Consider the following 27,057-nt stretch of genomic DNA (forward strand, 5'->3'; position numbering starts at 1 on the left):
ACACTGACATTTGGGAAGAAATCTCAGATCAGAACTATACGAGAGACGAATAGCGAACACATTTATACAAAACTGTTTGAGTTTTTATTTTGTTTATTCATATCTGTCATAACTGTAAATTTAATGTAGGTACTGAATTTTATATAGCGTTAAACATCATTTCGAAAAACTCGGTATTAAACGGTTTATCTTTTGCTGCTTAAAAATTGGAATTAACACATTATAGGCATAGAAGTTCATTATCTATTCCATCAAGTTACTTGATTTCTGTAAGGAATCTGTCGCTCAAACGTATTCGCTTGCTCAATACAATACAGTTAATTCTGAATTTTTATATTAAACACCTGTCAGTTTGTAAACTCACTTCAAGGTGATCTTTACGAAAATAAAATAGCAAATTCGTAACCACTTGTCTCGTTGTTTTCTTGTGTGGGGCTCAAGTAAATTTGTCTCCATGACACTCAAGAGCATTTTGGCATAATATTTAGAGTAGATGAAATGAAATGCAAATATTCATATTAAAACTTTTTAAAACAGAAGGCTTTTGAAAGATCATTATACTATCTGAGAATATACCCATTGCTAACAAATAACTTTCCTAGTGTGTTATCAATTATTATATTTTTCTGTACAATGTAATGGTATATTAGGTTATAGATATTAATGAAACGAAAACATGAATGAAGAAAAAATTTGATCGTTTATTTGATAGAAAAATGTTGAACTTTTATACAGAACAACAATAAAAATATTCAATTGATCTATTCGGGAGGTTTGTACATATGACTATAAAGAAATACATAATTATATCTTCATCCAATACAGATCTCTAAGAGCAATTTTCAGATTTGATAAATTGATAACAATGCTTAATATTATACAGTATAATATTTAAAAACCAATATTATTGTGCTTCAAGAATAGGTTGCTCTCTAAAAAAGAAAAGTATATGCACTTATTCTAATTTAGTATCAAAAGACAGATATAATAATTCAAAATTAAAATAATTTCTTCGAATCTTCGAGGTAATAATTTTTAAATTAAAAGAGAATCATATTGTTAGTCACAACTTAAAAATTAATATCCCAATTTGATAGTTCATCAGGAGGAATGTCGTCGTCTTTTGGAAAACTGTCGAAATTCGATGTATCGCAAGGACTTCTAACAGCTTGTTGAATTGGAGCTGGGAGCGTTTGTGCAACCAGACCATCCCAATCAAAACCTTGGAACCATCTAAAATAGTATTATTTTGATAAGAATATATGAAATAAAGTGTCTATAACATTTATTATTAACAGTTTTTCCAATACTAAACCTTTACTACTACTACTGTATGCTCTTTTGGGCGTTCCACATAGCGACTACGATCGTTGTGGTCGCGGCGAGAACGTTACTCATGACGTTATGATTAACGTTCACGACGACGTGATTGTCGTGAGTACTATGGAGGGTAGAGGCAGTGTTGCCGCAATTTAAAAGCTGAATGTAAAAATTGAACTAGAAAATGTACTAGATTGTACCAACTTCAAACAAATTTAATAAAATTATAGAAAGATGTATAAACATAAGTTTAAATTAAATTTTTTTTTCCAAAAATGTTATAGACTGTGTCAATTATTATTTTAAGGATGAAAAATTTATATAAAGTTTACCGATAAAATTAGCAATGCAGTACAAAAATCTCATGATCTAAATATAAATCAACTTGGCTCTGTTTTCTAATTATTGTTACAATCTAGTACAATTTCTAGTTTATTTTATTAAACGAAAATATAAAATAACTTTATATTTGCGAACGCGGGGAAAATCTATTGGAAAAAAGGAAAAATGTACTAGCGTATAAAATACAATAAAATGTACTAAAATTGTACAATTCTACTAGCTCTGGCAACACTGGGTGGAGGTAAGGAGAACCATCTCGCTGTATCGAAAAGTGTCTGTTGAAAGGAAGCAAGATGGCGCTATAGGAGCAAGTGGAAGAATTTAAAAAAGAGCACCACAAACTATTAGAGTAGAATAGTGAATTAAATCCTTTTTTGAAAGTCATAACTATTTCAAAGAAACTATTAATATACAAATTAATTCGAAAATTGTACATAAGATCTATAACTGCTGAATTCATATGATTTCCACTTGCCACAAGCACTATTTTGGCTTGTATTATAATTTGTTGTTCACAGCAGGACACTTTTTCAACTAATCCCCCATACAAGACGGTTATCCTTACCTCTACCCTCCATAGTGAGTGCTTAGTGGAATGCACCCGTAGTAGTAATGTCGCTTTACATGAAGTAGGCAACACAATCTACATATTGTAGACACAAAATCTCAAGTCAAAAATATAACCAAGAAATACATGGTGTGTAACAAAACGGTGGGTCAGAGACATTGAACTTCATATTCTAAAGTCAAAAATATCTGTTTTGAAAATAATTTATTAATCACTCAACTCACATGTATAAGCCAAAAATTCGATTGAATCAAAATGAGAGGATATATTGGCTGTTAGACAAATCACATATGTTGGAGAAAAAAAAATACTAAAGCAGTTTTTCTGCTAATTTGGTATAAAAATGTGCTAGTCAGTCAAGCAAAGCATTTATTATAAAAAGTATAATAAAAAACTGCTTCATAGTATTTATCCAATCAGATGCTACATCCCAGAGACATTAAAAATATGGTACCTACCTCAAAATTCTGATTAATGTTCAATATATGATTGGAAAATAGAACGCATGAATAATTTATATTCAACATTATAGGAATTGTCCTAATTATGATATATGAATACTAATAAATCTAACGTGAAATACTCACTTATGTTTCTTGATATCTAATATTCCTGCTCTTTGGCATCCAAGCCTCTCCGAAGGAACATCTTTGCATAATTTTTTAATTAGTCCCTGTGCTGTTCTTCCTACATTATATCTGGCAAAATCGATCATATCTATCCCTTTTAATATTAAATTGTAGGTATTCATTGGATCTGATGCTCTAAACGGTGGACTACAAACAACATATTGATATATTTAAATTAACGATAAAAATAAAACTGTTTCAGAATACATAATGTATAAGGAGCAGATTAGTTTATATAAACAAAAAATCGATGCTTAGTTTGCATTTCATTTCTTAATATTTAGAATTAATAAGAAATTTAATTAGAGTCGTCATTCTGCAAAACATATTTCTCCATTATTATTGTTACATGTCTTACATGATTTAGGGAAAAAATGATTGGACAATATTATTTTTCCCTTCCGGTACTCTCTAATGTGTTATCTTTATCAAAAATTATTTTATTCTTTTACAAACAAGGTCTTCTTCAAAGAATTTTCATACTAATTGATCCACAAAATTAAAATGATACATTGGGTATATTATTCTTGGAATTGATTAATTCCAAAGAGAAATTTCTTTTGTATCTCAAAAAACTGACGTTAACACCTTCTCGTTAGACTTTGAACCCTAACTCAGTGTGTGTCATTACCTATTCTCTTATTGTGATTCATCTAAGCTGGAATTTCTGGAACCGTTGGTGATATTCATACTGAGCACACTGTTTACACTACCACTACACTCACAATTACACTGTCTGACGCGCGTTTCGATAACCAAGTTATCATTTTTATAGACTAAAGGTAAACTGTAGTAGATGATAACTTGGTTATCGAAACGCGCGTCAGACAGAGTAATTGTGAGTGTTGGTGTAGTGGTAGTGTAAACAGTGTGTTCAATTGTGATGCATGGTAGATGTGTTGTCATGCATAGGACAATAGGGGAAGTCAATTTGTACCTTTTTATAAGAATCATATTTTTAGTTTGATAAAACGTTTTTAGATAGTTTAGATAGTTCTACTTACTTTCCGGTTAACAACTCGTGCATGAGGATCCCCAAAGCCCAAAAATCTACCGCCTTATCGTGACCTTTATTCAAAATAACTTCTGGAGCTACATATTCTGGAGTCCCACAAAATGTCCAAGTCTTATTACTATAACCAAGTCTCTTGGAAAATCCAAAATCCACAATTTTAACATAACCATTTGAATCCAATAGGAGGTTTTCTGGTTTCAAGTCTCTATAGATTATACCTCGAGCATGTAGATAATCAAATGCTTCTATTACACAAGCTGTAATAAACCTAGTTGTGTGATCATCGAAACAGCCTCTGTCTCTAAGTATTGTCCATACTTCACCTCCCAAGCACGCTTCCAATAGCATATATACATATTTTGAGTCTCGGTAACTTCTGTATAATCTAGAATGTGATATACAGATTAAATATTTTGATTTAATTTAATCGTAAATAGTGGAAACAAATACTAATTGAGTATTTTATTATAGAATGAGTTATAAATGAAGTAAAACTTACCGACAAATGAAAGGGCTCCTACAACTCATCATTATGCTCCTTTCGCTTTGAACATGCTTCTGTTGCTGTGTGTCAACTATATGTTGTTTCTTCAAACATTTCAAAGCGAACGTCAAAGATGGATTAGCGATATATTGAACTAATTCCACCCTACCGAAACCACCAATTCCTAACGTCGCTATTACTTCTAAATCATCTAGCTGTATATATTCATATTCTAAAAAATATCGTGATCATTTTCAGACAAAAATATCGAAGTAGACTCGATAAAAATTGACCGAGGTATGTGTGTTTCATAAATGCTGCAAAAATTATTTAATGCTTATAGGGATGTTTGTCGATAGCTTCCATTGGGAATCACTTGTCGGACAACGTTATCGCTTTGTGTAATGTAGTTGGATTAAGTGATTCAGTGATGATAACATGTTCAAAGGATCAGACGGGAAAATTTACCCCAATAAATTTGTAATACAAATTTTTTTGTTTTATATAAGTTACCTACTATAAAGAACTTATATCGTAACAAATTATTGACTTCAGTAGAATCCAAAAAAATCATTGCGCTACCCAGCTACCTGGATATGAATTTTTTTTGTTAGACAAATAAAATAAACAAACAAGAAGCATGATAAAAAACGAGGTTTAACTTTAGAAGTTACTTATGTTGCATTTCAGTCCTCATGAAAAAAACAGTGACAAGTTTATTCTGCTTGTCAGTCTGTTATTACAGCCGCTATAGGGAGATCATATTTGCAGAATCTCTCATGAAATTTTTATCTTCAAGAACTTATCATAATTAGTTTTAAATTGAAGACTGTTGAAGTTTTAACTTGAAAAAAAAAATGATAATGTGGTGAATATAAAGACTGCTTACGAGTGGTATGAGCGATTTAAAAGTGAACATAAGTTAAGGATAAAGAACGGTCAGGACTTCTTTCAATCTTCTCATTAATATGGTTAAGCTGCTTCCAGATATGACTTTTGTGAATAAAACTAATAATTGGTCTATTATTAGTAGACTAACACACATTCACCTAAGCATTTTGATAAGTATGTCAATTAAGAGTTCAATTATTTTTAGTATTTTTGTTTAGTAAAACTTGTAAATAGTGCCTTTCAATGAAAGAAGGGAGGTGTAGTGTGATTAGACCTTAAAAGTTGAGAACCGGTAACAAGATCAAAAGTGGACAACCTCAGCACATGGACAAGCTGTTGACAGTGGCATGGGGCACAGAGGTTAAAAATGAGCGGCAATAAAGTTATAATTCATAATTCAATTGTACATAGTGTGAATAAAACTAAAACAAAACCGCTTAGTTCATTATTTAAATAACCAAAAAAAACGTAACATGTCGAAGCCAATCATCGAACTTAAATCGCCGCAATACAGTGTAGTGGAAGTTGCAAACACGTGGAGTAAATTTGTGCAAAGTTTAAAAATGTATCTATTATGTATTATAATGTGGCTATTATAATAAAGATCCATATCTTTGTCTGTTGGAATAACGATCAACCCCAATAGGTAAAAATATATCTCCATCATTTTTACTTTTCAATATGGAATAATAACTTGCTGCTTAAATTTAATTTGTTTAATAAAGGAGGGAATAAAGTGAAAGATTCTCTTAGGTAAATGGGAGAAAGTAGAGAAGTTGCTTTTATAGAAATTCCAAAGTTCTCAAAGAGTTTGAAGAAGGTGAAAAGAATCAAGACAAGATAGTTTGGCAAACTGGTAACTGGTAAGGTCATTCAAAAATTGAAGAAACTCAGAGATGCAAAATGTAAAATTGAAAAACGCAATCGTAAGCTTCTCATTACGGACTTTGATATGGTTAAGCCGCTTCCAGATATGACTTTTGTGAATAAAACTAATAATAGACCTAAGCGGAGCACACATCTATCTAAGCAGTTGGATAATTTTGTCAGTTCGGAGTTTAATGATTTCCAGTATTTTGACCAAGTGAAACTTGTAAGTAGTGCTTTTCAATGAAAGAAGGGAGATGTAGTTTGATGATGAATAACAATGAATTTGAAGACGATTCCTTTGCTGTACAATATTTTTTTCTTGCAATTCTTATTTTAAAAGGATCGAGAGAAAAATATATGACCGAACCTTCCTTTACTGTTACAAATAGCATTTCAAGATATTACTAATATTTGTTGAACTTTGGTATTTTAATCTATACACTGCAGAAAAATTATATATGAAATACCTTGTTGTTCTAAAGATGACGAAGTCTTATTCAGTCTTTCTTCATCGCCGTAGTCTTTTTCTCTGATTTCGCTTATATCACCTATCAGCTGCTTGAATGATTCTCTATCCAATGTTAAACATTCTACCCCAGGATGTATGGCTATGACTGAAGCTGTCCGAACGTCTTCTTTCAATAACGCTTGTTCGCCAAAATAATCACCTCTTTGCAGCACTCGAATTTCTTCTTCCTCAATTTGACCTATAACCAAAAGTATTATATATGAAAAACTATATACGAGGAAGTTTTGAGATATGGCAACACTGTTGTGAATATGTTAAATATGACATTTCTATCGTAAAATTTGACATTTTACGAGTGCCATTTGAGTTATTTACAGATACTTGAAACATGAAACATTCATCTTGGTCAAAAAATTAAATGGCGAACATTTTCTCGCAATGGTAGTCTATGACTTTCGGCGAGGATTAAACCAATAGTAGTGTGTCGATCAACTCGCTTCGACTTCTGGCTATGAAGTGTCATCTCAAGCCATCGTGTTTTCCTAGTTTTTCGAATTCAATTATAGTCGCAGTTTGCTACAGGATGAATTCCGTGGAGGTCGGCTAAAATCGGTTTTGTGCCAGAAAACCTTGTTGCCGTGCATAAAATGATATTGCAAGATCTTCATGTGACATACCAAGAGATTAAAGTCCACTTGGGGATTAGTTCCAATCGTTTACATTCAATATTACATGAAAATTTGGCTGCCACAAAGATTTGTTCGATTTGGATACTGCATAATTTGGTAATTGCTCATAAAAAGCTCGTGACGATTGGGGCAAAGAAATGTTGAAGAACTTCAATAGCGGTGCTTCAAAAAAAGCCTTTATGATTGTGACAAGCTACGAATTATGGATTTGCGCATATGAGACAATATGCAGTTGGTTCTTCCACATGGATATGGTTACATTGAATGAGATACTCCAGCAAGATATTTATCACCTAATTATCAGTATCTATTAATTATTATTGAAGGTAGAAGGTTAAGGACTTAATCCGTCTCAAGCTATGATGACTCTTCGACCTGAGAAAAAAAAACTTTCTGATTTATATATTAGGAACTTTCAGATATATGTGCCAAATATCTTATTTTTATTTCACTCAGTTCAAAATCTAGCTCTTTACCATAACATAATTGAATATATTAGTAAAATTTTCTATATATAATCTGTAAATATACGTTCAACTTCTTTTTTGAAGCTTACCTGGAAGTCTTTGAGTTACTTTAACAGATCCACTACAGATAATAAAGAATGTGTCTCCACTAGCCCCTTGCCTTATGATATGCGCCCCTGCCGGATAGAATTCCTAAAAAAGAGATTAATATGAATACAAAGGAGAGTATGAGCAATGCAATTGTTGTGGTCTTCATTACAAATGGAGTATCATTGAAAATATGGCTTTCCAGAAGCTTGGGGAAAAGTTTTTTTTGGAATTTGATGAAGAGATTATTAGGTATCCACAAAAAGTGTAGCAAACTGAGTATATTTCTAAATAAAGTAACTTAATGAATATATTCAAATAGTATAATTATAACCAATACTACATTTATATTTTTATAGCATTCTTGAGTAATTATTTAATCACAGGCAAAGAATGTGAACTAAAGCTGGTGTTATTAAAATTCAACTGTAAACAAATTTTGAAAATCGTGCTCTACGCTTAAATTCTATACTCTTCTTGTAAAGTGCGTTATGTAATGGAACAGTTAGCGCAGAGCATTTTAATATTGTCAAATTAAGGAGAGAAGCACGGGATAATATTGAAGTTATCTAATTTATATGTTCATTTAGATCTTTGACGTGTACAGAATAGTTTTTAAAGTTCCGTTCAGTAACGTTTTGATGTTTTATATATTTAAACATGGGACAGAGTAGGTTACCGTTGAAGTGACAAATTGTGTTTCCTCTGCGGTAAAAATATAAACATAAATATTATATTTATTGCAGGAGAAGCCGACCGTTTCAAATATGTCCATTCTTTTAAAGACAATAATAAATCGAATGTATGAAATTTGCAGCGAAAGCTTCTGAATATACATTTGATAAGGGAATCACATTTTTTTCTTTTGACAGCCACAATGAGTAGGGCGTGTAAGTATTAAAAAAATTAAAGACAATTGATCCTTTAGTTTCTCAAACTGTTTAGGTAAAAATACGAAGGTTGTCCATAAAATAAGGTTCCTAAGGAGCTGAGTACGATAGGAACGCTGTTGGCGTGATTTGGCGAGTAGATTGGCTCCTATTCTCTCAGTTTCCGTTCCAGTCAGTTGTGTAAAACGTTCATTCTCGTCTTAGTAACCGTTAAAGATGAAACGTCTATTTGATTGTCGTACCAGGTGCGAATTACGCTCTGTGATTCGTTTTGTGTGTGCAGACAACTGTCCTTCGGTGAACATTCATTCCCAACTGTGAGGTGTATAGGAAAAAGTGTGTAATTCAAAGATGGATGTACATATTTGGATGGTATACTGTCTCACACCCCCCTTATAGTTCAGATTTGGTCCGTAGGGATTACAATCTATTCTGGATTGAAAAAAACACAAGGAAAGGACGAATTTCACTGATGAAGAGCTGGAAGAAGCGTTTTAAGCTATCTTCACGGCACGGCAGTAGACTTCTACGACTAAAAGTTTTAAAGAAGATGGTACTTCGCTTGCAAAAATACAGTTTATTTTATGAACAAGCCTCCTAGTTATCGATAAAAACCCGATATTGCTAATTTTGTATTTTTTTACATCTAAGGGCAGGTTTCCATAGCAAGGATATTGTATTAAATATCCGCGTGAAGCTAGGAAAAAAAGAAATTACAACCAAAAGATTAATTCTTTAGAAAATGTCTAGCTTAAGACATGCCATACTATGAATAAAGTTTGAGTAGATAGGGATATTTCAATTCTCACAGTAGCTCTCTTAGCAGGACTACCCATTAGACTAAGACATCCTTCCAGTAAAAGTAGATATTTTATTTTGGTACACATAGGATCAGAAGACTGTTTTATCGATGATGACTTATTGCTCTTCGAATGAAAACAGGTTGGGGATTATCATTATGATATGAGTGCGGGTTTTTCAACATTGATTTGCAAAAGTATCAAGCAGACAGGATAACAAGCTAACAGCTTCCTTTATGATGGACAATCATATCATAGTAGAGATTGAATAAATGTCTTGAGCGCGAATAGTAAAGCTGTAATTTAAAAATGGCTTACTTCGAATAATATATAATTTGATTTGGAAATGTTGAAAGCAGTACTATCAACATTAGACAAATCTAATTAAAGAGCAGAGAATAACATTGTAGATGAAATGGTGGCTCTTGACCAATGCACAGTATTACTTATGATTACCCTACCACTGTAAATTGTACCGAATAGAATAAATTTGTAGTAATCATACATACCACTTCTAGGGCATCAGCAATTTTCGCTAAGACATCGTTACATATATTTTGAAGTAGAGGAACAGATTTGAGAAAGTTAAGATTATCTTGCAATCTCTGTAAACCTGTCCTCATCATAATCTGTTGAAAAACTTTTCTGTCCAATATCCATACTTTTACATCAGTGACGGCTGAAAATAAAATTGAAATATTACCGAGAAATACGCAAAAACAATTTAACACCATTTTGTTCGCGGTAATACACGAATATAATGCAAAATTATAATAATTCACGTATGCATGATGTGACGTTAATTCATTACCTGATAATGGTTCACCAAGTGTGGAAAAAGAAACCGCAAAATTATGATCTCTGTCGCAACGATGACCATTTTTTGTGGTGATTATAAAATGTAATCAAACTTTATCTAAGAATGAGTTTCTCAAAAACCATGAAGTGAAAAGACGTATTATTTCTCTCTATCTCTATTTAGATCTATCGATATAATTGATATACTTAGCGACAAACAAATGTTATACACAGAAAGAATAATTTTTGGACTCCATTTATTGGCAACCTCATTAGATGTTAATAATATCAATGTTTTATCTCAAGAAATCTATTTTGCAAAACCAAATAGTAGATACATATATTCTTGGATATTACAAATTTGTCTAATTGGCATAACAAAACACCAAAAGTTCAAAAACGTAGGCGAATTTAGAAGAATAGATAGTTGAGCACCCAAGTGTGACAACCCATTTTAGACAACGCCTAGACGTATACAGGAGTGTATTTAGCTACGAGTTTACAAAACAGATTTCTCTAGTACATTTCAATTAAATATTTTGCAAAGGTTATCATCAAACTATTGATGTATTAACGTAAAATCAAGGTCAATATATTTCCTTGCGTATAATATTTAATTCTCCTATCAATTTATGTAATAAAAAGCTATCGAAACCCGATGCAAAAATAATCAAAATTTTATTGTTTTTATTTTTTGATCAAGTTTGTATTTTTCATATATAGACAAAACTATAAAGATAAATTAAATTAAAATTATTAAAAAATTAATCAATCTAAAATCTAAAAATCCATATTATATCAAACAATTCATTCAATTTAAATATAATCATTTATCCATAATATTATCGGAATTTCGAATATTACCTCTGATTGACGCTGTTCTGGTACAGTTATATAAAATAGCTAGTTCCCCGAAAGCTTTTCCAGGTCCCATGAGACCAAGGACTTTACCGTCTTTGATAATCTCAAAGTCGCCTTCCCCAGAAACGAACAAATGTACACCGGTTGTACCTTCTTTTACAACAAGCGAACCGGCACAAAATTCCTTGACATACATAGCGTCCACCATTTCTCTAACTTGAGATGTATCGAGATTCTTCAAGAAACTGTTATCCATGATTGCTCCTTTTATTAGCTGCTTTGATCTAAAACCATATTTCATTTAATTAAATAAAGCTAAAAAAATATTAAGAATCGACATTTTTTGATATGGTATCAAATGGATTAATATTGAGTATGACTGGCAATGCAAAAAAACCGAAGAAAGCAGGATCGATAGCAATCATAACGTGAAATTAAGAACAACCTATATCAGAAAAGTTTCGTGAAGAAAGTTAGAGTAGTGCAACATTGAAAACTAGGAGCTGCTCCCTTCTCCTACTGGTATTGAAAAATGATTCAAGGTGATAAGTTCTGTAGTAAGTTCTTGAACCGAAAAACGAAAATATATGTTTTTCTCTTTCCATGATTCATCCAATTCTCTTTGGAGACAATAATCCATTTTGAACGTACTGAGTCTATCAGAAGATGTGAATGAATGGAAGTAAGTAGGTACTGTACTTAATTCCTCTTTGGATGCAACTAAAAGGTGCGGAAGCATCTGATTGACTAGGAAAGAAAGTTTTTTTCGTTAGACCGTTTTTGATTGCCGATGACTTCATATTATCATGAAGAATATGAATATTGCTCTGATATAATTTTATCCACTATTATCAACTTAATTATGATCTCAAGAACTGACCTGAAGTCTTTGTCGTATTTTGTTATGGATATGTTAACTGCTTCGCCTGTAGCTTCACTGGATTCTGCTGATACACCTTGTTTTTTGGAATGATTGCTGTTATTAAGAGTAAGTTGACCGTTAGCCATGGCATGTTGTTTTTGTATATTGGCTAATAGCTCTCCATCTCGGCTCGCATTTGTTTGTTGAAGAACACTCTACAAAGCATTACAGTTATTGAAAAAATATACAAAAAAATATGATATATGAAAATGTATAACATGACTTAAGAAGTCGTGTGACGAACACACAGATGGCGCTGCCATTGTCAAATCCATATGACGCTTATGAAGTACCAATTTTCAAAAGTCTAAGTTTCTTGACATTTCGATTAGTCAGAAAACAGTGACAGCCATTTGAGTAAAGCTATTTTTGTTATACTGAAAATAATGGATTCAAAACAATTTCGTATGTTGCTTTATCATTGATTCTTGATGAAAACAATACTGTGAAAGGACAGTAAAGGCTTCAAAAGTATTATCCGGACTCTGCTCCATCGAAAAGAACCATTCCTTATTGGTTTACTGAAAATAAACGTAAAAGTAGTTGTAGAGATACCGATGATGGTGAATGTTCTGGTCGTTCAATTGAGATGGTTCCCCCAGAAAACATCAAAAAGGTGAACAAATTGGTTATATCTAATGATAAATTGAAATTGTGTGAGATAGCTAAGGCCGTAAAGTTATCAGAAGGCAGAATGGCATGAATATTTGACCATGAGAAAGCTTTTTTTAAAGTGGGTGTTTGGTGTTTGGCCATGTCTACACGTCATAAATAAGATTTTTTGCGACGATATATGACAATGGATGAAACAGATCCATCACTTCACTCCGTAATCAAAACCAAAAACAAAAAATCAAAAGAAGAGTTTAAATATATTTCAAATGATTCTAAGATACGGGGAAAAATAATAAGAATTTTTACCATTTTGCCATTTAAAATACAGAGAAAACTTCCAAGAAACCAGATTAATACAGGGTGATGTACTGTCTATCACTCATTTTAACTTTTGTTTGAAACAAATAATCCAGAAAACTTATTCCCATCAAGAAACAATTCTCTTACCATTTAAAAGCATACTGTGGGCCTTTTACTTAACAACGAGGAAATTAAACATTTTGTGATGGACAAGGAAAGCAGTACGGCTACATATGCAATAAATACTGAACTTAATTTAAAAAAAAGTGGAGGAATTTTCGTTAGCTAATGATTACTGAAAGAAATAAATTAAGTCCAGAGATAAAAACTTGGCTAGCTGTTGGCTATCGATGCTCTTTAGCATTTTAAGTTACTCAACTCCGCTATACTATTAGGTAAATTGAAATTATATAAAACATTATTTTGATAAAGATCAAAATAAATCAAAAAATATTTCTACATATTTCAAAATTTTCAAGACTCAAAATCGAGAGGAGTTTTCTACAATATAAACATATAAAAACGTTTAAGAAGTAAGAAATTACAGAAACTCAAAATAATAATAACACCCATTATAACTTATGCAATCGAAGTTTAGATTGTCAATTAATATCGGGAATAGTGATTATTACTTTTGAATGGAAAAGCTAAGAAAAATATATGAACCAATAAAGGATTAGAAAAAAATGAGAGTCAAATAATCTAAAAAAAAAGATATAGTAAACGAAATGAATATAGTTGGTTGGAAATCTGGAGAGAAAATGAAGAAGAACGAGCAATAAAATAGTCTACAGAAGAACAGTAGAAGCAAAAAGAGGAATGGGACTAACCTGTGATTGGTTAGATGGGGTGCAACAAGAGCTAGAGAGAATGAAAGTTGATAATTGGAAAAACAAGTTAAGGGATCTGTGAGTTAAAAGGGAGGCTAAGGACCTAAATGGAGTATAGGAAGAATAAGTAAGTTAGCAGTTTGAAAATAGACCATTCTTCATACAACTTGTGGCTCTACATTGTCCAGCCAATTAAAAAACTTACTTTTTCCACAATCTTGTATAAATTAATAGCTAGTATAAACTAATAGGGTAGCGGATTTGAAAATGCATACGTCAATTCAAAGAATGTCATTTATCAATATATCCAAAAAACTCTTGAATTAAACGTCATCTTTTGTAAACAATAACTTAAATAAATAAAATTGTATATTTAGAATATAATATAAACGTATCCATCTTTCAATAATACGTTATTTTGTATTGTTATTGATGAAAAAATTAGCAGATGCAAATGACATATGGCCAATATAGAAAATTGATGAAATAATAAATTGAAGAGATTGCAATTGATCGAAATATCGATAGTTGAAACACAAATAACTCGGAAGGCTTCGGAAGGCAAATAAAATAAATGTTTGTATAATGCATTAAGCAATACAAGTTGCAGTATATTTATTATTATCTTTCACGTCATGATAAAAATTTTATTACTTCCTAACTCTCTAAACACCAAAATAAACTGTTAACGCTAATAAAAAAATAAGTATTAAACTCAATTTCCCAATAATATATGGATTTACAACAAATAAAAAATGAAATGAGAAGATATATTCAGGAATTAGCAGTAACTAACGTAAAACCCATACAAACTCCTGATGGTATGCTGCATAGTCCGGCGAGGTATCCTGTATACCACGTCGTGGAAATTTGTTTAAGTTAAGCATACTGTATGCTTAACAATTATAGGAATTTTGGTAGAATCATAAACTTCAATATTTCACTTATAGTAAGTAGTGGCAGTATCCGAATGAGTGCACAAGTGCACAAATGAATAGAACTAATAAAATTTTCATTGTTTAAAAGACAATCAATTATTTCATTAATAAAACTACATATCGGAAAACCTGATGATGCGTAACGTGAGAAATCCAGCGTTTGCTCGTCGACAGACGAGATATTTTCAGTGAATCGGAAATTTAAATCTGATTAGTCAAATTCCAGCCCCACTCACGCTGGAGTCTAATAAAAAATAAATATTTAAAGTATTGGGCGTCCGAAAGTGAATTAATTACGAAATGAAAATGCAATATCATTAATTTGAACATACTTATGAGACAGCAACTGTGATATGACTAATTGTCTTCCTTGCTTTCTGTGATTATTATTTGGTAGCGACGAGTAAAAATACAGACAAAATTAAAAATTTGCTCAGTACAATGGGTGAAAATAAGTTAACTTCATTTCAATCTGATAAGGAACAGTGAATATGAAATTTTAAAGCATATGTTATTCATGAATTTATTGACATTAGTATTGGTTTCCAATTTAAAACTTGTTTGTGAAGTACAAAAACTATCAATCCTATCTATAACGGCAGATAATTCCTGGTTCAGACATGGCTAGAAATTTACTTAGGTAGCGAGTAATTTAGTTAAGTAACTAGTATCCACTTATTATTTTTCGTTTTGACTAGTTTAGTGCAAGCGTCAAATAGTGGTATCAAAATGGACATGAGGAGACGTTGTACGAAGCTGAATAAAGCCTCAGAAAATAATAATAATATTATTTTGAGAGAGATTGAAGAACAAATATCCGAGAAATCATAGCGCTTGTGTGCCAAAAATTTGATAGAAGAGAAACAAAATTTCATATTCATTGAAGAGATACCTTTCTGATACGATTCCCGCAAATTCGAAACTGCCATGTGCACATTCGATAATACCTGGTATTTCAAACAATTATTGAAACCTCATGTTTCACTTTTATTTCAGCGTGACATTGCAATAACTAGCACACGCGTGCAGACTTGATTTGGTGGCAGTTCAGTAGTTATCTGCATCTGTTGGGGGACTCGGCTGCAAAAGACGTGTCTGAACTAGGGTCAAGTACTTATTTCATTCAAGTGACCTCACAGAGTTAATAGTTCCTATCAAACATTGAGTATATTCATGAAGAAACAGGGAGATAGCTGCTGTCCGAAGAAGTATGGTTGAATTAAATGCAACAAGACAAAATTCAGTAAAACAATAGAAATGGATCAATTCTGTTGAAAACAGCACATATATTCTGACAGCATAAAGTGCTTCACAGTTTGTTTGGTTTTGTCTTACGTAAAAGTGTATGGATTTTAGATGTGCTCATTTCAACAAATGATAACATTGTTGATAGAATTTATTTGATTTTTCTCCATATTCTTAAATTTATGTTTTCATAATCTCTGTGTGCAGATCTATGTAGGTAGTCTAGTACATTAATTTTTTGTTTAGAAATTATGTGTAATCATAAGTCTTATGATTTATATAGCTTAATTACAAAACTATGTGTATATGAAAAAATTGTATTTGAATTTCTAACGTCATTTCCATCTTTACTATTCAATCTGTTTTTGAATACCCTGTTTATAATTTAATTTGGGATCCAAAACCCTATTGAACTATTAATTAGGAATTAATTTGATATCCAGAAAATGAATTTGAATAAAATTTTTCACGAAAAATTCAATTATTACCTTTAATTTGTGAATTTCTCTCTGCAACCTAACAACTTGTGCCTCCTTATTACCCAACTGCTTCTTCACTTCGAGCAACTCCGATTGTACTGCCTCATATTTACCTTCAATATCTGAAATTTCATATTTTAACTTACTCACAAGCGACTTCAAATACTCATAATCATCTGGGTCTATCAAACTTTTCCTTTTCAATTCCAAATTTTTCGAATTTCTCTTAATATTCTGAATGACTTCCCCGTCAATGGAACTTTTCCTTATACTCGATGGCACTATGTTACCCATCGGTGACAATATTCCAAAGTCTTGCAAAAATTTTTGAGCTTCGTCGTTCTTTTGTATCGATTGGCTTTCGTAGGCTAAGGCAGTATATTTGTGATAATCTAATTTATTCTTTATTTCTGGATGGAAAACAGGAGTAACTCCTCTTTGATTCACTTTACATTTATCACAGTTGTCAGCGGGAATTTCTACTGGAATAGGAAAATTGATTTCTGGGTGGTTCAGATAGACATTTGTTTTTACTACGTTGGTTCCTTTAGGAAGTTTGGGGCACAGACAAACTTCAGGACTCTTTGAATACCTGGGAAACATAAAAAATATTAAATTGCTACACAGCCAACATTGCCTCTCACACTAATTCTCAAGGAGCATCTTGAAATTTTATCAAAATAAAGAAACGGCTACAAATGTGAAAACTGAAAGCAAATATGACAACATTCACCCATATGACATTCACATTATGCCGAGGGACATATCCATCCATCTTCCTTAACTATAAACAACTAGAAGAGACAGACTAGTACAGATAGAGTACTAGAATACTAAATACCTGGGCATAAAGTTAACTTGGGAGAAACATATTCACCAAGAGGAAACAGCTTTGGCTCAAATTGCAACAAATCGATAATGAGATAACCTATATGGACTTATGGTATCCATATAGGTTCAACTAGTAATTCGAACTAAAGAGTTTTCAAACCCAAGTGTTAAGGACCATAGTAAAAGCTTCTAACAGAATAACAGAATAATAGACAGAAACTTGAAAGTTCCCTGCGTCCCAGAAGGAATCAGCAATATAGCAATAAATATGAAGAAACACCAAGTGTGCACCCAAAATTGTGCACCCAAACACACCCAGATACTATTTTTTAAAAGAGAAATCTTCCGTCCTACTTCGAATATTTTGTCTTTTTACTAATTATTAAAAGTTAAAAAAATCTACAAAACGATTTGGCTATGTAGACAATTATGACTACGCATACCATTTCTAACCTCTATGATTGATAATGCATCAACAATTTTTTAAAATTTATTTATAAATGTGGAGTTTTCAGATTTTCCCTAGAAATGTAGTATAAGACGGAGTTACTTACCAAATTTCATATTTCTAGATTATATTTCTAGATCAACCCGATGAGTGTTGTTTCTCTTGAAAACGTCAAAACAGAAGTTTTTTGCAACCTAAATAGTCCTTGGATATAACTAATGGCACATAATAACTAACTATTCTTATTTCCCTTTATCTAGCATATAACTTTTTTCGGTTTCAACATCCTAGAGAGAATTCAGTTTGTCTCCGTAACTTTGCTTTTGATCCACTGTGTTGGTTGCAATTTTAGTATTCATAAATATATGGTAAGTTTATTATTGACAATAAATTCAACTGAAAACACTTAGGTACTACGGTACACTTTCCTATCAGTCACAACAATGTTGATGAAAAATGCCTACTTATCTTCTCTTTATTAATCAGTACGATATTTGCTCTATCATTATTCACTATGATCAGGTTGCATACTCAATTGATATTAGCTGATGAAAAATTTTGATCATCTATTCAGACTTCCTAAGTAAGCAGATATGCTCGATGGTCTTTCTAACATTTCTGAAATTTGTCGGCTATATTTAATTTAAGACAGAGATTTTCACAATTTCTCTTTATTGACTACCATTAACGAAGCCCTCAGTGTAATGTTCTCTTCTAACATTCAAGCTTTTATACACACTAAGTCTAGATATATTCCATGAATAATTTTCTAATTCCATCAATTTATTCTATTTATATCTGACTGCTTCCAATTCCATTCTCAGATTTTTAGTGAGTAGTTCCCATCATATTGCTGTGTAATCAAATTCGTCAGATATTTCATTCATCAGTTGAAGTATTCCTCCTTCTTTAGCGCAATGTTTTTATTATCGATCCGCTCTCTATTTTCGCTTAATGGAATAAAGAAGCTTTTGACAGGTGAAATAATATGCAAATATCTAAAGTTCGTTAGCTTCCTCTTGGTTTCACCGAGTCAGTGCTAGACCATTTGACTATTAAAGGAAAGTAGTTTAGAGCTTCCATTGAATTTATAGAGGCAATAATAAGTTTTTCCCACTCAATTCTAAGCTCAAGTTGTTGTTTTAATAGCGTATGACCCACAACTTAATTTGGGGATTTTCAAATTAGCAATAAAGTTCATCTGACGGAATCTTAAAAAGATCCTTGTTAACCTTGAGCCAGGACTTCCGTTTCACTTTAAGTGTTGCAAAATACAATTCAGAAGATAATTGCATACCATCACTTAAATATTTCACTCAATAGATGGGAAAGTTTTTGATTCTTCTCGGCGTAGAGCTTTAGATCATCCATTTATGGTGGAGACTTTTGATGACTTTTTCGCGGAATCAAGAATTCAGCTATTCTGTGCAACATTAAATTAAGCAATGATAGTTAATATAATAACCACTGTAACGATCGATAACGGACAGGGCATATGAAGAAGATATGGGTTGAGAGCCAGCTAAAGCCACACGGGTGCTATTGAATCACCACACAAATACAACTAATAAGCTAAGCTTGCAACACCTTTTAATCGAACGTAATAAATACGACCATGATCACTAAATCAGCTATAAGAAGACCAAGAAGTCCAGGAACTCACTTCCTAACAGACTCAAAAATATAGATCATTTATTCATTATCTGAGTACTTGTCAACTAATATCACCAAATTCCCTGAAAACTCGATGTGATTAATCCATTTAAAACGAATAGGAAATTATCATGCACTATTAAACATATCAATATGTCTTGTATTGAGAGATAGTTATTATAGAAACTTATTATTTGTGGAAAAATTGAATCGAAAAGGATTGAGGATTAAGTTCAAAAATTTCATATATTGGACCGAGATATAAGATACAGGACAACACTTACAAACGCAGAAGACTGTGACGCCTGCACCAAAATCACTTAAAAATATTTCAAATCTTACTAATTCATTTAACTCTTACGTTTTGATACCAAATACATAATTTATTTTCAAACACTCCAATTATCATACAAATCATGAAATGCAATAAAAAACATCGACTTAATTGAACAACTAAATAATTTGACCGCACGGTATAAACTGCTAGAACCCTATGTAAACTTATTTTCTATGAATAGTAAGTGATATAATTCAAATTTACCTGACTAGGTCTGGATTAGATGATCTCTTATTACTTGCATTGGAAAAATTAGTTTCGTCCAAACTCAGCTTCGTCGATCTTTCTTGATCAATTGATTTAGAATGATGGAAAGCTTTATGGTTAGTCCTATCGTCTAAACCCTCACTACACGAACATTTTGCAAACAAACTGCCACACGTGTGTGATTTTTTAAATACGGCGCGAAAATTCCCATTCTTAGTATTGTTAAACAGATTAGGCGACGATGATTCTTTTTGAGACTGGAGCAGCATCTTTCGACTTTGTGTTGACGAATATGTTTATTGTTATGTAAAATCACCACTGTTTTTGTTTGTGTTATTTTAGTTAATACTGAGAAAAGTCCATATTATCATTCTGAAAACAAATATAGTTTTTAAATAAAACTGCTAACATTGCTAGAGAGCGAGTAATAAATACAATTTAGATTTGATCAACTGCTTAACTTGTAAAAATAGGATATTCAACCAATTACAATTTTCAAGCCAATTTTCTTGTTTATTCTAATCATATTATGAATTACTAGGATATTCCAATAGATTTTTTAAATTTTAATTTGACTCTAACGACATCATAACATGATACAAATGCACTTTACTGCATCGTATGTATAGTTATACCAGGTGAGGTTATTTAGAAGAAAACCTCCTACAGCCATTAACGTATGCGAAGGTGGCTATATGATTTTCTACTTTTCTGGGATCATATGTTTCTCTTCCAAGTTCGAGTTGATTATTATCATTAAAAATCTCATTTTCAAAGGTTTAGCAATTTTGATGTAAACCGTCATTAATGGATAATTCTAATCAATAATATCCTCTCTGTAATCTGATTCGATTTTAACGAAAATTAATTGTCTCTGACATTATTAAAAATGTAGGAAAATATGTACGACAAAAACTTGCAAAAAGTGTGTGCAAAATTAGTGCCTAAAATTCTCACGTTTCAACAAATAAAAATTTACGATCTCTGAACCTTGTGAAATCCTCGTTTCTCTACAAAGACAATATACCGGTTCACTCGTCAATTTTTGTCAAGAACTCAGCATCCCAATGTTAGATGATCGGTTTTATTTGCTGCAACTTATTTTTTTTCCAATGTAAAATATACATTAAAATCAAAAATATATAATTGTGTTGAAACCGTGAAAAGACACGCGTCTTGAGTAGCTGATAGAAGAAACTGTACGGCATTGTTTTAAACAAGCAGCGTTGTAAGGATAGAGGAAGGGTGATGATAATAGAATATTTGTCAATGGCAATATATTTAGTTAATAATAATACCTCTTGTATAAGGCAGCAGTTGCCAATCTCCACATTGAAGGAAGGAATGTCTACTTATTTGGATAACAAGTCTCTATTAACCTTTTAATTTTATTTAATATTCTTATTTTAATAATTTTATAAACGATAATAATCTCATATAAAGTGAAAAAAGATTCTAAATAAATCACTCAAGTAAACAAAACAGGACAGGTGTTATAATGTTATTCGCATTAGTCTTCATTAATAGAACAGTCACGACAAACATGTAATGAATGTCCCAAGCAGGCAAATTCTTTACAATTTTCACAAGATAATCGTGTTGATCTATTTCTTCCAATCACAAAAGGCACAACGTCCGAGTAACTTTTAGCGGGGGAGGTGGAGGTGCTTCTAGTCCCAAGACTCGCCTAATTTGTTGGTTTATAATATTTGGTATATTATTAGTAATCAAACGTTGAAGATAACCTTCAATTAGTTGAAATTTTAAAGTCTGTGAAAACTTCCTTCTTCGGATATTCCGGGTGGATTTATTTGTTAGTGGTATTAACACAAAAGTGTTAATACCACTAACGTTGAGAAACTAATAAAACATACCATCGGGTATCTGCGAGAATTTCTTCCTTTGGTCTCATGGTAAGCTAATATCATTTCGGGTTTGTTTGTCTTTTCGTCGAGATTGTAATAGATACCTGATACTAATAAAACATTACCGCCTTTCTTTGGTAAAATTGAAGAGGTAACTCTTTTTTGTTTTTTATTATTGTACCCAGAACGGTTAGATTAAAATCTCTTTCCAGGTTTTCAAGTAGTTGCCTACTAGTAAACCAATTGTCAACTGTAATGTTTCTTCAAGAGCCCCACGTATTGGTTCACAAAATCTAGTAACAACATCTTTTGTGAATTGCCTACTGAGAAAGGATCATCAGGATGCTTTGCATTCACCAATGCAAATACATTTATATCATATCTAGTAGGTTTGCTAGGAATATATTGGCAAAAACTACATCAACCATCAAAACATTTCCTTATTGGAGCTAGCTTATCATATTGTTTACGTTCTTGACGCATAGTCAAATCGTCAAACCTTACATGTTGTAATAAAAAACGAAATCTTTGTTGCGTCATCATTAGTCGAAATAGTTCTACACTAGTCCATTTCTGTTTCAAAGTTAATCAAGGTTGAGATTAATTCAAAAAAGTGAGCCCAAATATCTAATTCTTTTGTTAATTTTTTTACTGGCGATTTCACACCAGGAAAATGTTTGATATGATTTTCTTTCCGTGTTCTTCCACGTCGGGGGATTTTATATGTAGACCAAATGGTAGTGCCGTCTTTGACAATGAATGCGGGGCAGATATTAGGTTGAGTTTTATTAGTGTTTACTCATTCCGAAATGTCTTGCTCTCTGTCACTAACAATTTCTGGGATTCTCACATTATCTTCTCACTTTTCCGAATGAACATCATGAAAATCTGTGCTCTCGCCTATTTTTTCCTCAGCTAAGCACTCAAACATTAATTTTTCAAAATTTATTTCTTCTACCGCAAAGCCTTCTTTAAAAAAAACAATTATTTCGACGTACCTTTGCAAAATAAAATAAATCACTTATCTTTGAATAGACCGACAAAAAATAACGAAATACAATAAAAAATGCCCAAAGTTAACATTTATAAAAATAAAAACGATGAGTCTGCAATCACGTCACACAAAACAACTGCACTAATTGCATGAATGTCTATACTAAGTAATATTATATTATTTCAATAAACTACTACTGAGTGCAGCCGCAGATGCAAGCGCACCCTGGAATTATTCCACAAATGATAAAGCTGCGGCGTGAGTCCGCTCCCGACCTCCGAAAGGTTAAGAGCGATACAATCATTCCAGCAACGGATGTTTCTTCACTTTTTCTTTCATTAAAGAGAATATTTTCGGTCACAATTGTGAATAAATGTGGAAATTAGAATAAACAGTACAAATATAATTCGTACATATTTGCCATGGTAACTGAAGATTTTTGACAAGTTCCTTTTTAAGGTGTATTGACATAAAGTAGCAATTTTACTAACTACTTACCTGTCATTTTCAAAGTCGATAAATGAGATACCGTAACTATATACGCCATTAATTTTCGAGCTCTTTCTTTTTGACACCATTGTTTATTGATATAAAAGTGTATCTTTGAATTATACCAAAAAACGAATTGACATGACATGAAATGTTTTGGAAAGTAAACGTAATAGTTATTTATATTACCAGGGTTGTAAGTAACATTTACGAGTCGAGAACGATTTTACGCCAGTGTGATAGCGATACTTGTAAATATACCAACATTCCGTTAAGTATATTATGAGAATTTTTCCTCCTTCACCTAGACCAATCGAAAAAACTACCAATAAAATTTCATACTATATAAGGAAGTCAGAAGTTTTCTGCGGTACTACAAGAATAACAGAGTTAGAGTTTGAAGATATTATGGAGTTAAACCATTTTGTATTTTGTAAATAATGTTCATAATTATAATAATAATTGTAATGTTAATATTCATATCACTTAATATATATGAGTTACACAATTATAAGTAGCTATTATTATATACAAAAGTATAAAAGTCCATTGCAAAAATTAAACCATGATATTAAATGTTATTATTAGAATAAAAGATCTTTACAGAGTAGAAGGCACTTTCCAGTAAATATGCCCTCAAATTATTGCGGAATGCGGGAAAAGATTATATCGATTTGATTTCAATTGGCAAATGATTGTACATTTTTTTGCATTGTAAAATATTGAGCACTTGACTAATTCTGAACATGGGGTAGGTAGGTGAAAGTCGTGCTCCGCGTTTCTAAGTGGATAGTCGTGCTACGAGCTTTCTGAAATTGAAGAAACGTGCTTACGAATTAGGCAAACGGATTCAAATAAGGAAGGGAGAATAAGAATTTTTAATCTTTTAAAGAAGTCCCTGCAGTGAGTCCTGATGTTTAGTCCGAGTAAATATCTAACAGTTTTTTTTAAAGTTTGAAGATTCGCTCAAATTACCCCGGGTCTCAGTCCCAGGAGGGCCTCAAACAAGGCCTTATTTTTTTATTTATACATTTTCTCAGGTCATTTTAAGTTCCACATACTCATAAAATATATAAGAAATTTTAAACCACTCCACAACCAACAACACATAATTACAGCACGCAATAGTTAATAGTCGCGAAATTGAGAGTTCAAAGGATATACTTCCGGCAGAGACTGTACGAGCTTCCACAAATCCACGTACAGGTCCGTCTTTCTTGGCAGTAGATATGTTGATGCGCAGTAATCCACTGGGCTTAGACCTCAGTGACGTCTTAGACAAGAGGGAATGCGAGGATAGAAGCAGAAGAATTAACAAGGCTTACTGTCTGCTCTTGATACTTTGAATGAATTTGATTTGCCAGCTGAAGTTCAAGCGGATCTGAATACATAGATATCAGCTTTCAAGTAAAGTTAAAATCATTAAAAGTTCGTTGGATAAACTTGCAGGGGAATCAAGCAACGTGACAAAGAAACTACAAATCAAACCTCCGTCAAGATTACTAGATTCCGTAAGAAAAAACAAAAGATTCCATTATGAATCCGATGAGGAAAACGTCTTTGAATTCTCTGAGGATCGACTCAAAGTGGAAGTTTTCAATCCAGTTTTTGACCTCCTTCTTATGGAACATAATGCTTCAGACCAGAAACTGTCAATTATTGTAAGTCTTTTTCCACCATTTTTTACTCCTAAAGCTAAAGCTAAAGAAGACTAAGACGATTCTGATACTGACGAAGAAGATGATTCTTCCATACCACTGAGTTGACTCGTATCAACCAAACTATAAAACTAGCTGAAGATCTTAGCAAGGATATGATGGATGAGCTGGAAACTTTTTTTTAAGGTTCGTAAGTAATCGAAACTTTTTGTTAGTAGGCACATTTCATCTGCGCTTGATATGCTTAACCTTATTCATACAACATCATTGACGATTTTGCCAGAATGAGGGATAGAAAGGAAAAGGTTTTAATTTAAATTTAAAACTTGGGAAAGCTTTATGTTGGTTAGTATTTTGTAATGGTATGAGGTTTAAGTATTGTTTTATCTTTTTATTTTCATTTTTTGAATGACTGTTTACGAACCTTTCAAAAATGTGATATGCTATTTCTCAACGAACTATGGTTGTGTTTGAGTTAAAAAATGAATAACGCGATAAAAGTTTGAAATGATTAGTTATCATTAAATTTCTATTAATTAGTTTCAAAATAGTTCATATATTTTGTTAACAAGCACTATAAGTAATAGTAAATTGAAACTAAAAACTAATTAAAACTAAAAATGAATAGTTCAATTAAAAATTTCATTTACCAAAATGTTTATAATTTATAAATGAAATTTTTCATGTATTAACATTTACTTATTTCTAACATAGTGTGTAAGAAATGATATGTGAAAGCAATAAAGATTTGTATTTTTATTTTTTGTATTTGTATTTTATTTTCAGACTATATGGAATTTTGTATTGTAACTCTATTAACCTATTGGTCAAGAGATGTTTTAGAAACGTTCAGTCATAGTATGAATATTCAATTCCCGATTTTGTACATTTTGTCTTGGCGGCCCTGCTTACGACAAATTGATTGATTGATTGATTGAGTATTACCTGAAGTAGAGAAACAAATGTTTCACTGAAAATATTGGAGATAGTAGCACAATTTATTCTGATAGCAAATATAATAGAAATAGGATTCCTGCATGCTAAAATTAATCAGGCTTAACTTACAATACCTACATACACAATTTTATACAAACGTTTGAAAAATGCGACAAACAAGAAGACATCAAGTGAAGAATGGAAGTGAAGTGTTTAAAATTTTCAAATATTTGATTATTTTATTTCATTATTTGTTTCAAAAAAGGTATAGATTGGCGGTTTTTAGAAACCACCGAATATGTAGCTGCGGTGGCGTTAATAGGTAATTTAGTTGGTCAGCTTTCTATATTTTCTATAGTTTTTGGTTTATCACAAGGATTTTGATGTTTTCGTTCGTTATATCACCTTTTTTCCGGTGATTATTCGTCCATATTTATCAATTTTTTATAATAATTGCACTTCAAAAAGTGAAACATATTCTCCCTGATTCTCTTTAATTTAATAATAAAGACAACGGTATGAAAAAAGATTAACAAGTGTTCCTCACCTTCAATGTTATTAGTCATTGATATAATAATCAAATTTGTTCCAATATTTCTGAAGATTCGTTTTTCTAATGTTTTACTATAAATATTTATTTTTATATTAATGTTTATTCAATAATATACTTTCATAATAAACTTACTTCATTCTCAATTGGTATGTATTTATGATGTTACCATAGAAAATTCTAAAATATCACTGACTCCACAGACAAAAACATTCTAAAAATATATTCTCATTTTATAACAAACATAAAAATCAGATAGATAAGACTTAAGTTTATTAAAGGCGATGTGAGTTTATAGGTTAAATGCTTTATGGAATATTGATTAAATGGAAATTTAACTTTATTAACAATAGAAACTGTTCTACAAAATTAGTCTCCCATGTTAAAATTGATGCAGATTGTGGGTCATTAATATTGTACAAAATTGTATCAATTCGATGGTTTAAAATGATCAAGTAGTACAAGTAATAAAAGTTAAAGCTAACATTGCTATTTTTGAGTAGGAAATTTATAATGATTTGTTTAAAACTAAATTTTCTTATCAATCGAATTTAAAAAATAGTGGCATTGAAAAATCTTT

At 31.7% G+C, this 27,057-nt stretch overlaps 1 protein-coding gene across 4 annotated transcripts in view; it reads right to left on the reverse strand.

Moving 5' to 3' along the window:
• Positions 1–677: 677 nt before the first annotated feature.
• Positions 678–27,057, reverse strand: part of LOC130900488 (cGMP-dependent protein kinase, isozyme 1-like) — a 43,404-nt gene continuing 17,024 nt past the window's right edge. The window contains exons 1-13 of one of the 4 annotated variants that reach the window (XM_057811135.1): positions 26,613–26,670; positions 26,475–26,551; positions 19,983–20,357; positions 16,519–17,101; positions 12,061–12,257; positions 11,184–11,464; positions 10,031–10,200; positions 7,834–7,936; positions 6,587–6,826; positions 4,374–4,590; positions 3,864–4,259; positions 2,818–3,006; positions 678–1,233 (exon numbers count right to left, since the gene is read on the reverse strand). In XM_057811135.1, coding sequence (XP_057667118.1) covers positions 1,071–1,233; positions 2,818–3,006; positions 3,864–4,259; positions 4,374–4,590; positions 6,587–6,826; positions 7,834–7,936; positions 10,031–10,200; positions 11,184–11,464; positions 12,061–12,257; positions 16,519–17,101; positions 19,983–20,254 — 2,811 coding nt within the window. In that variant the 5' untranslated portion in view covers positions 20,255–20,357; positions 26,475–26,551; positions 26,613–26,670 and the 3' untranslated portion in view covers positions 678–1,070. Of the gene's footprint in view, positions 1,234–2,817; positions 3,007–3,863; positions 4,260–4,373; positions 4,591–6,586; positions 6,827–7,833; positions 7,937–10,030; positions 10,201–11,183; positions 11,465–12,060; positions 12,258–16,518; positions 17,102–19,982; positions 20,358–22,848; positions 23,009–26,474; positions 26,552–26,612; positions 26,841–27,057 lie in introns of those variants that run through there. The other 3 variants (XM_057811133.1, XM_057811136.1, XM_057811134.1) reach the window with 3 other exon arrangements.

The sequence above is a fragment of the Diorhabda carinulata genome, chromosome X (genome assembly GCF_026250575.1).
Source record: "Diorhabda carinulata isolate Delta chromosome X, icDioCari1.1, whole genome shotgun sequence".
NCBI classification, from domain to species: domain Eukaryota; kingdom Metazoa; phylum Arthropoda; class Insecta; order Coleoptera; family Chrysomelidae; genus Diorhabda; species Diorhabda carinulata.